At 36.9% G+C, this 12,251-nt stretch overlaps 1 protein-coding gene across 1 annotated transcript in view; it reads right to left on the bottom strand.

The window, feature by feature from the left end:
* The window catches only part of gnb1l (guanine nucleotide binding protein (G protein), beta polypeptide 1-like), a 37,652-nt gene that overhangs the window by 23,781 nt on the left and 1,620 nt on the right, over positions 1 to 12,251 (bottom strand). Inside the window, exons 2-3 of the mRNA XM_039659536.2 lie at positions 3,409 to 3,546; positions 3,205 to 3,324 (exon numbers count right to left, since the gene is read on the bottom strand). Of these exons, the coding sequence (XP_039515470.2) occupies positions 3,205 to 3,324; positions 3,409 to 3,518 (230 nt within the window). The 5' untranslated portion in view covers positions 3,519 to 3,546. The remainder of the gene's footprint in view (positions 1 to 3,204; positions 3,325 to 3,408; positions 3,547 to 12,251) is intronic.

Here is a 12,251-nt window from a genome sequence, read left to right as displayed (position 1 = left end):
TAATAAAAAAAATCTTGCAACATATGGAAAAAAGAACTATAAATGAACTAGTTTTTTTTTTATAGTATGAATTTTAAAATGTGCGAACTGAACTTTGAACTAGCTCATGTAGAAAGTGAACTTTCCCAACACACATCTTAGGCCGTTTAAACTTCGTAATGGGCTATATGCACCAGAGATGGGACCAAGTCACACATGTGCAAGTCTCAAGTAAGTCTCAAGTCTTAACCGTCAAGTCTCAAGTAAGTCCCAAGTATTTTTTGGGGGGGCAAGTCAAGTCAAGTCACAGGCTATGTCAAGTCAAGTCAAGTCAAGTCTTGTAGTAGGTCAAGTCAAGTGCAAGTCAAGTCACCTTATTATTGTAATTTTACATGCAGAATCTGATCTTAATAAAGTGAAAAGACAAGATAAGTATTTGCCAGTAAATTACAATAATTTGGATTTGCATTGTAAATACTCATGTTCAGTAAAATACATCATGGAATCAAACAAAATTGTAACTTAATAAAATTATTTATTTTTCACTTCTGCCAATAGTGTGTTTGAAATGTTTTAAATTTTCAGCAATTTGAAATGTTTTAAATGTTTTAAATGTATCAGCAATGGCGGGGTAACATCACTTATGTTGATGTTCAAACAAAACAGAGAGCTAGCTGGCTACTCCCTCCCATGCAATTGAAACTCTTCTAAACGTGCATCTATGGGCATCAGTTTGGTTTGAAATGGACAGAGGCGCATTCGGAAGTGCATTTGGGTACAATGACGCATTAATTTACTAGCTTACTAATTTAAAGAAATAAAAATGTATACAAAAATGAGATGATGTCCTGACTTGTTTTATGAAAAAAGCCTTAAGTTTTCAAAAAGCATTAGACATTACTCACTTACTCCCAGTAATTACACCCAGTCAAGTTTGATAAAAATTTATTTTTAGTTTATTTTTATTATTTAAAATGCATTTAAGAAAATATATTAATATAAACCTGATTTATTGTTGACTGGTGTGTGTTTAAAATTTGTGTTCAGAATAAAATGGAACTGTTCAAGCAAGTTGTAGAAATCCTTCCTCCGGAACGTTATTGGTTGCTACAAAGGCAAAGTGCAGTAACTAACTACACAAACAAAGAAACAGAGAGAAAAAGGTCTTTAAAGTTTTTATACCAGCCAGTAAAACATGTTATGGGTAGATTATGTGGTAATGCATCTCTGAAATGGGACATAATTTAACCCAGATATTTTTTCACAAGACAGAACACATGTCATAAAGCCCATTACAAGTCTTAACTCATTTTTGACCAAATATGTAGTTACTGCGCTTTGCCTTTGTAGGGCAGTATTGCTAGGGGTTCCTACAGGAAAACTGAACTCCCTGAGCTTCTTCCTGTATTCGCGAAGTTGACTGTGTGTATAAAATATCTTCTTATTAAACTGTATGGACACTGACAAAGTTCTCAATGCTTCGTTTTGAATGTAGGGACACTTATTATGTTAGTGTGGGGCTATTTTGAGCCTTGTGGTAATAACAAGCGATTTTTATTTGTCATTACTCTATGCCCTATATACTAGCGTTATAGGCTAAACTGTTTTTATAGATAAAACTATTTACATTCGGCAATCATGAAAACAAATCTCAGATAATGGTTGACTAGGAAATGTGTAATTTTGCGCCGGAGTTCTCCTTTAACTTACATTAGCTAGCTAACTACGAACGAGCTAACCAGATAACATTAACAAATTGACAAGCACTTACTGGGAAGAATAGCTCTTCAAATGACGGACGAAATTGGAGGTTGTCGTCTGGCTGTCCGCGATCTTAACGTTGCATGTCTTGCAAAGCGCTATTCTTTTGCCATCTTGTTTTGAGAAATTCTTGAAGCGAAAGCAACGACCCTCGGTATCCCTCCGGCTGACATGTTGATGTGATCTGATGTAAGTGGGCGTGGTGTGCGTAAGGTATGAGAGGGCATGACTGATGATCTCTGATCCAGTCATGACAGCGCTATTCTCAGCCTGCGCTCCAGCTGGATCAACTTTATTTTTTTTACATAATTTATATATTTTATATTCAAACTGAAAACATGATGTGATTAACACTCAAGTCATTCAAGTCATCGTGTCTCAAGTCAAGTCAAGTCCCGAGTCTTTAACTCCCAAGTCCGAGTCAAGTCTCAAGTATTTTATTTTTTGTCAAGTCAAGTCACAAGTCATAAAAATAGCGACTCGAGTCGACTCGAGTCCAAGTCACCAAGTCACAAGTCCCCATGTCTGATATGCACGCATAAATTACGCATTTGGATGCTCGTCCATTTCCGGTTGTGGAGATTAAAGCGGAGGAAAACGGGATTACGGCAGAGTCTTCAAAATTTACCGTCCTCCCGTCTTTGAAACGAAACGTACATACGTTTTAGGGGTGTAACGATTCACTCGTTTTCTCGATGTATCGATTATAAATCCTGACGATGCATATGCATCGATCCTGAAACATGTATTTTGAATCGTGAATCGTTTATTTACGTAAATAATCAATTTAAAAGGCTAAGAATCGAATTAATCGCGATTTTATAGCGATTCAGTGGTTTAAAATATATAAACGCAACCTTAAAGTGTTCCTGGTACAGGATGTAATTTTATATATAGTTATGTTTATTTAATATAATTTTAAAAAGAAGCATAAACACAACGAGGGGTGTCTGTCTTATCTGTTTTCGTGACTAACGTTTCTTTAGTATAACCATGGAGTATAAAATTCAATATATATTCTCGGTATTGCATTGGACTCTACGATCGGCGGAAGTTATCGAGCATCCTTACACCTTCACCGGAAATACCGCCGTGCATAGAGCCCATAAGATGCATTTTGGTCGATTGGATCACAAGTGGATGGCACTACCTCTGGAATTTAGTCAAAAACGCATTAGACCAGATTGCTTTCATGATGTAAGTGCTCATGTGGTCGAAAGTGTGAACAGCAAAAATATCCACCAACTCTCTGCCTACTGACTTAATGCGTAAACATTACGAGAAGTGAACTAGCCAGAGGGGATTTAACCTTTGTCAGCTTGAGTCCCACGTTTGCTTCGAAGATGAAAAACTTGCCAAGCACAAAGTTCTCTCACCATTCCGGATTTCTAAAAGGCGATCCGATCTACCAAAAACATATCTTAATAGCAGGTGTAAACAGGGCCTTACTGCCCTCTCCTCTACCTGATGAGTCTGCTGCTGAAGGTGTGGAGCCAGATAACAGAGTTCCCAGCATGGCTCTCTAAAACACGTTCTGCTCTCCTAGTGGTCAGGTTCCAGACATGGATTGCACCTTTACCTGACCTAAAGCACACGAGCATCAAAAATACTATAAACATGACAGTTTTAGGCAACCAAAAGGTTGAAGGTTCATAAGTTAGCACCAACCCAGAGTAGAGAAATGGTGGTCCATCTCCACCACAGCAGAAGTGAAGGGTGTTCACTGCGGCCCCAGAACCCCTCAGGATGAAGAGCGGGTCTGGAGGAGGGCGGGACATCACCACAGTAACATCAGTGATCTTTATCCTAGGATAGAAACATACAAGGTCACTGATTTATTGTGCATACCTGGTAAAAACTAACTTTCATGGTTAAATGAAAATCCCTTAAAATGTAGGGGATTTAATAAATAAATATCTTTTCTTCAGAAAGGATGCATTATATTGACTGAAAGTGGTTTCCACAAAAATATTAAGCAGCTCAACTGTTTTTAACATTGATAATACAAAATGTTTTCTGAAGAATCACTAAAGACTGAGTAGCAGTTCTAACTTGTAGCAGTTTGCCTAAAAGAAAATCAAATCCTGACATTCAAAAAGAGTAGAAAAATGTATCGACCACGTGACCAGCACAGACAGAATTTGTTTACACAACTTACTCATAATTATTAGCACCAGCCCTTATGAACACACCGATATATCTTGGTTAACACTGTAAACACTAAAAGCCTTTGGGCAAAAGGAAGATGTGATCATGTTTTTTTTCCCCCTTGTCTTCCTTCTTTGTAAACCCTATTGCTCAATACGTCATAAATCATAAGCGAGACAACTTAATCACTGTAAACAGACTGAAAACTGTCTTTTTAATTTTTATTTTCATCAACAGCTAACAAAAAAAAAAGGGTTTCAAAGCACATGCGAGCACAAATGGCGCTGATGGCTTCAGGGAGGGCCACAGTGGAGATGCAACAGACCACAAAAATCCTGACGGAAATGAGACGATTAGATGTCAGCGACAAATCCCTTTCAAACGACCGCAAAAGGATAAATCAGTGGATGTCTTCATGAAAGAAAACATTAAAAAATGTTACACATTGATGTGGTTTTGAACCTGCAAGACGTCAAAAGACGTCAGTTTCAAGTTTCGACTCACCTTAGAAATCCTTCAGGTGCTTGACAATGAGAAAAGTTTCATAACCATAATATTAGTAATTAAACCATTTAAAAGGGAATTTCACCAATTAAACTGAAACACAATTAAGCAAAAATAACTAAGCCAGGTTTGTCCTTTGAGTGGTGAGTGATATTGCTGATTTAAGATATGGAGCCGCTCGGTTAATGAAGACCCTTCTGCTCAGTGTCATCTCTGGTCACCTCTGCCCCTGCGCTGAAACCGGACCCACAGGTATTTTGGGGTAGCTCATTTCGGAAGGTTAGTGGTTAAATTGTGCATGTTAATCTGTCAAGCGGAGATTCTTCACTGCCCTACCTTCCTAATTAAGAGTCGAGCCCCCAGCCGCCCCATATGAACCCCTCACAAAGGGGACAGTCACTAAACGCCCCTCTAGTTTCTTACAGGAGAGCTGGGAGGGAGGCAGTGGGATTAGAACCCGTGACTATCAGTCGCCATCAGGCCTGTATAGGAGCCAGACCCTGTCTACTGCACATATAGGGGTTGAAATTAAAACTCTGTTTTGGGGAACTGTCTATCCAGCTGAATTAGATCTTAAACTAAAGCCATTTATCTTTCTAGCGCAGATTGAAAATGGCCAAAAAAATGCAATACGGCCTTTAACTTGCTAACTGTGACCCCCTTTATTGAGCATAGATCTGAACTTAAATTCATGAATGCATTGGAATTATAGGTTGGTCTCTTTTTAAAGAAGACACTTGGAAGATTACTGCATGCACAATACTGAAAAAGTGCTTTACAAATAAATATGACTTTGTACAGATATAATTATACAAGGATGACAATTTGGCTTAATGAGCAGTGACAGTCTCCAGCCACAAGGGGATCATGGGTAAGTGAGGAATACTAATACATCGTAAACTAGCTTCTAGCATTAGCAGTTTCCCTTAAAAAAATCCTGACATTCAAAAAGATTAGAAAATAAAAGAAAACAAATAGTACTGGTTTCCTTTACACTTTTTTGAATATTATCTTAAAATGTCTGCAAAGTTTTAAAGATCAATTTGTACGACAAATAATTGTACTGTCTCCAAAAAGAAAGAACCGATTCTAAGCTGTTGAAACTGTTGTTGTCTTGTCAGCAATTATAGTCTCGTTTCCTGTTACATACCTACACAAAAATGTTAAAAATTTGCATAATGCCAGTCTATGGTCTTCATTGGCTGCCTGCGAACGTCGTAAACTTTGATCCACTCCCAAACACTGTAGTAGAAGTTTGGAAAAGTTTGATTTGTGTAGTCGACGTGCACTTTACAGGTATTTCAAAACCATGAGAATTCCCGCCAAAATTGAAACGGAAAAGTATGTGTATACAAGGAGGAAGCCTGAAATTCAGATATGGTAATGCGAGTTTCCTTTCCAACACCTGCTGTGAGCTGTAAACCAATCACAATAGATTGGGCTGTCTGACCAATCAGAGCAGAGTAGGCTTGCCGAAAGGAGGGGTTCAGAGACTGAATTTTCGAACAAACCATTAAGACTCGAAATTGAGAAATGAGGTGTAGACTATAACTAGTGTTTTTTGACCTTGGATGGGATGCATGGAAATTGATTGTAGAAGGTCTCCAAAATAAAATTAAGAATTTAAAATAGGATAATATGGGCACCTTAAACTTTAATAACACCCCTCCCCCCAACCAAAAAAAAAAAAAAAAACTGGAGGAATGCACTATCGGACGATCGTCCATATGACAGTAAGGTTTTCATAGGTTTAAAGAGGATTAACATGCCCGTATTGTGAAGTGCACTGACACACGGGTCTGGAAACGCATATTTTTGTTGTGAAAACACAACGTATAAAAAACATACCTCTGCCATACGGTGCTGTCAGTCAGAGATGGAGAGAAAAAGATATGGATGGAGTGGAAAAACAGGCTGAGGCACTAGGCCAAAGAGTAGAGAATAGAGACATGGATAGAGACAGAGGAGAGCAAAACGCATACAGTGTTTGGGGGTGGGCAAATTTTTATTGCTGGCATTATTAAATTGTACAATGTATATTTCAAGGGATACGTCTCCCAAAATAAACTTCATTTATTCACCCTTATGTTATTCCAATCCAAACCTGTATATAAACTTATTTTGCAAACAACATTGATTGGACCCCATTGACTTTCAATTTTCAATTGTATTGACAAAAAACTAATTATATATATTATGTTGACATATATGTTGTGTTGACTACTATATATATATATATATATATACACATTATGATGATATATATATATATGTTATGTTGACTATATATATATATATATATATATTTGTTTTCTAAAGAAAAAAACAAAAAACATCATACAACATCAGGGTCAATAAATTATGATATTTTTAGGGTGAACTATCCATTTGAGTAAAAATTACACAATTAAGAGTGAGAGTGTGATATAGCTTTTCTACAAAATTTTTGATATCAATTAACTGACATTTCAGACACAATATTTGCTTATTTTTTTGCTGTTAGCAAAAATACTTGAGTTACAATGTTGCAAAACACAGAATTGGAATTCAATTCTATACAGCAAATAAACAAATGGAGTGAATCATACAACAGTGAAAAAGTTCCTGTGCTTTTGTGAAACTCTTGTTCTCCACAAGTTATTCTATTAAATTAGTGGACTGTAATATCTGTTATATTTATTGGCATTAAAACATCCATCAGCCGACATGCTCTCCAGATATCGGAGTAAGACAATAAAAATCCCATATTGGTCAACCACAGTAGACTATTCAGAGAAGACTACTTCATTTACCACAGTTAAGTTACCGCTTTACTCACACTGATGTTTCAGGAACGCTCACGACATAACGCTGAAATTAACACTTTTATTCCTTTGAATGTTCTATTGGAAAATATTAGACACCACATCTGTTTTCAACATTAATAACAGGAAATGTTCCTTGAGCGCCAAATCAGCATAATATAATGATATCTGAAGCACTTTTTACTTTATTTTTGAAATCCATCCAAAATAAAAATTACCTCACGCCAGATATTTCCCTCAACAGTGATATAATGTTATGATCCCATTCACATCTGACAGCAAAGCCATGATTACGAGTCACGATTATTGAATCATAATTATGAGTGTCAATATTGTGCATAATTATTAGGATCTGTAATTAAACGTACAAGCAAAAGCAGACATGAAATGAGAATGCCTGTTTCTGATGGAAGGAAAGAGAGAGCGTTTTTCAGCTCTCTTGGTGTAACAGATAAGACAGCTCCAGTAATCTGACTCTAAGACTCTGGATAAAGGCAGTTTGTCTCTTCGTGGGCCGTCTGTCAACACCTGCTTGGTAATTAGGCCTAATTATGAGAGAGAGTTCGCTTCCCCTTCATGTTATTAAATAAGAAGCAGCCACGTCAGCCAGGTATCTCTCAACACAGGCAAAGGGCTGGCGACCTTCAGATCAAACACAGGCTCTATCTGCGCCCCCTGCGCTGCGACTTATACCGGAGGAGGGGGAGCAGCAGTCATTTTAATGTGGGCTTCAAAGATCGAGGATAGGCGGTCCGCATTCCTCTCTCTGTGGTATCAGTGGATTCGGTGATGGGCAGCCACACACCTCTGCCCAAACCACTGTCATATCCTGCCATTCATAAATAAGCCCAACTAAGATCCTGCAGATTGTGGGAATATAGAATGTGATTACGGCTGCCCTCGTGGAGCAGGTGGATGCCATCTTTAAAGCGCTGCTGTGACAAACCATTATGGGAAACTTTTTTTTTTTTTTTTAAGTCTGACAAGGCTTATTATGAGCCCATTGAGCTGTGCACACAGGAGATGCAAGTTCAGTTCTCGCATTATTATTTCTTGTTCTTTTTTGTCTTCAGTGTAAATAAAAAAAGATTGGGCGATTACTCATCTAAACAGACTTAGGGATTTTTCATTTGTTTAACTGTCCACCAGGCAAAAATCATGTAAGCTTATGGTGTGTTCACACTTTGCAGATCTGGTTTAATTAAAACAAAAGGACATCGCTCTACAGTCATTTGAAAGTGATTGCAGTACCAGTTTTGGCCACAATCTTACATACTCAGTTTGTTTGAATTGGTGTGAATGCTGTCATCTGAACCTTGGTGCACACCTAACAAAAAAGGCTGCAAGGAAACAAAATGAGGACGGAGGAATCGAAGGAAAGCTTATTTGTAAATTGGAATATTCTTGTTTACTCGAGCGTTACTTCACAGCGTCATCATCTGCGTTCAAAGGATCTGCCCTAGTGTTGTTAAAGTATGGTTATTGAAGAAATGAATAAATAACTATAAAGATAAAGCAAGATGCCCTGTTGATATATTGATTTATTGCACTTTAAAAATGTCAGCGTGAATGCTAAGTGGACTAAATATTATGGCTTTCAAATGATTAATCACATCCAAAATAAAAGATTGTGTTTACATAATATATGTGGGTGGGTGCACAGTGGATAATTACTATATATATATAAATACACAAACATGCTTGAATATATTTAAGAAATATTTTCATGTATGTACTGTATATAGATTTATATTATATATAAATATAAATATTTTATATATAAATAATTTTTTTTCTTAAATCTACATGCATGTGTGTGTATTTATATATATATATACACAAAATAATTATACACGGTGCACCCACATTTATTATGTAAACACAAACTTTTATTTTGGATGCGATTAATCGTTTGACACCCCTATATATATATACAAAATAATTATACATAGTGCACCCACATATATTATGTAAACACAAACTTTTATTTTGGATGCGATTAATCGTATGACAGCCCTACTAAATATACAATTTTCTTTCTTGATCTGGACCAGAACAAACAAAAGAACAGAACAGATAATTTTAAGGCACTAAACTTTGGGAAAGTTTTCAGTCCAATGATCCAGTAAGAGAATTCATTCAAACAATCAGTCCAAAACAGCACTAATGTAAAGAAAACCAGGCTGACTACATCAAAGATGGCAGAGAGAACAAAGAATCACGTTGCGTTTTAAGTGAATAATTCATTCCAGTGAGTGTTTCGCTTTAAAACATTATATAATTGTAATCATATTGTGGTCATATTGTATTTTTTTCTGAAGAGCGCAAACCCTCACGCATCGCGCCCCAGACTGAATGAAACATCAAGGCATTCCACCACTGTATGGCCAGATGATACACAAACCGCGTTTTTCTGCTAAAGCAAACTAGTGTAAATCCTAACGGTCAAAATAATTAATTGGTTTGAGTAGGACAAACTTAAATTCAACTAATTATTTCAGTCACGTTAATTTTTATGAGTATTTAGCACTTTCTTTTTCTTTCAAGTTCACAGAACTGATATATTTGAAGTAAACTGAACTGTTTCATTGTTTTGAGTTTGATGAAATTATTTATTTTAATTTAGACAAACTTAAGTTTAACTGAAATGGCTGGGATACTATTTCCCAGCATGCTTTGCCGATGGCACTCGAAAGAGAGTGTAAATGCTAAAATTAAGTGCAATATAATGTTTTTTTTTTGTGTAAGATTAATATTAAGTGTGAGATTTAGTAGTGATTAATGTTTTGTTATGCTAATGAAGAATTTCTGTTAATGTTGGCTTTAGGATAGTTACCATCATGGTGACAAGTGGTGGATTCAGCTTGATTTGATAGCAAATTGTCCCTTTATATTATTACACTCATACAGCAAGTGCTTCTGTGCTTGTAAGTGCTTATAACATGCTGTTTCTAATATGTTAGCATTTACTATGTCAGAAGATCAGCTTTTAAAGCTAACTAAGTTTATACTATTAAAAGTGATGTGAGTTCTGCAAACGTATTCGGGTTTACAGTGTACTTCATAGATTTAAGTTATAGTAACTAATTAATACTATTAACTTTATTTACCCAAGTTATCTTAACAATAAGTTATTGAGTTACTTAAAAACAAATCAAATATTTTTTATGCTTAAATTGTTTGAGTTAATAAACTTAAATGATTTAAGGCAATCGGTTTCCTCAAACGGTTTGAGTTGAACTAACTCATCAGGTTTTACAGTAAAGTTTTGATGGATGAGAGTTACAATCAAGGTAAATACGAGTTGTACAGTAAGCATCTTATAACTTAAAAAATTCGTTGTGCAAGTCATAGGGTTCATTTATCCTAAAAAAAACTAAGTTCTTAAGAAGATCCAGTCAGTAAGCAAACACATGGCAACATGCCAACAACCACTCAAGAGAACCAAACCACCAACAACCATTTCACAAACAGGCACCAGTCACAATTTAAAAAATCTAGTTTGGGAATGTTATCAAATGTTTGAATGTAATCCAATTTGTGCGTGTAAGAGATAAAACCTCAATGAATCAAAATAAAAAGAACATAAAGGGAGTTGAATGACTTTGATGGCAGTGTGTTGGAGCTGTGGCCTGTACTCCCTGGTTTTAATGATATCATACCTCGGATATTACTCATTCTTATTTTGGACTTCATTGACATTTCCACCTCACCGAGCCCAACACCCACATTCTCATTAGTCAGCGTTTCTTTCGACCCCCCTTGTGCCAAAAACAGTCAAATTCTCCAGCCGAGGAAACAAATGTGGCAAACGGGCCGGCAGGTCCATTCTAAAGCTCAGTTAAACAAACAGAGGAGGAAGTGCGGGGTACACACACACCCTTTATTGTGCTGCCGTGCATCGGTAAAGGAAAGCGGAGGGAAGGGGGGAGTATCTGGACTGGAAAAACAGCTCTGTGGAAGATAGAGAGCTGAAGTCAGACACAAGTGCTTCCACACCCACTGTCACTCACGCTGACGGAGGCGAGCGACAGGCCTCATTGTTCCTGCCCATGGCGTGAATGCCACGCGGAGGCTGACACAGATAAGGGCTGAATGCATAGCTGCGTGTGAGGGAAGTGATGGTGGCCACTTTGTCTTTGCACCCGGACTTAAGGGGCTTTAGAGCTGATTACCAAAGAGACCTGCAGGTAACATGTTTATCTGTGGACATTATCACCTGCTTCCTTGCAATGATGTATTGAGTGATACTGAGGTTTACTAGACAGACGGGTTCATGTGCACTTGCTTAAACGGTTAGTTCACCCAAAAATGAAATTTCTGTCAGTAATTACTCTCCCTCATGTTGTTCCAACCCCGTAAGACTTTCGTTCATCTTCGGAACACAAATTAAGACATTTTTTATTCAATCTGAGAGCTGGATCACTCCTCCATAGGCTGGGATAAAAACTGGCCGGCCCAAAAGATATGAAAGACATCGTTAAAATAGTCTGAGTGACTACAGTGGCTCAATCTTAAGTTTATCAAGAGCACTTTTTGCGCGGGAAAAAAACGTACAAAAATATTGACTTTATTCAACTATTAATTTCCTTTTCTGTGGGCTTCGAGTGAGTTCATAGTCCTGTCAAACGATTAAAATACTTAATCGCGATTAATCACATTAATGTCGTAATTAACTTGCGATTAATCACACATTTTTATTTATTCTAAATGTCTCTTGAATTATTTTTCTCAGATTATTTTTTCTCATTTTAATGCTCTGATGAACATGGAAAAGTGGATCGGCTTGCTTTGTGCAAATGTTTTTTTATTGAAAACAACATTGTCATATACCGTGTTCAATTTCACACTAACGTTCTCACTTGGAGCAAATAATCTCACACACAATGTAACAGTGTCCATCAATAAAAGGGTGAACAAAATACTGACGAAGTCTTGATATTGACGAGGGGATGGAGAATTCGCATCAGCTGTGTGTGTGTGTTAGGCAATCAAGTGGTATTTCAGATTGGACGTGCTGCGATGATGATAGCTCAGACAGTTCACAACGGCAAA

Source organism: Pimephales promelas, chromosome 4 (genome assembly GCF_988280905.1).
Source record: "Pimephales promelas chromosome 4, fPimPro1.hap1.1, whole genome shotgun sequence".
NCBI classification, from domain to species: domain Eukaryota; kingdom Metazoa; phylum Chordata; class Actinopteri; order Cypriniformes; family Leuciscidae; genus Pimephales; species Pimephales promelas.
The sequence above is the reverse complement of the archived record's forward strand: the minus strand, read 5'-3'. Positions and strand labels throughout refer to the sequence as shown.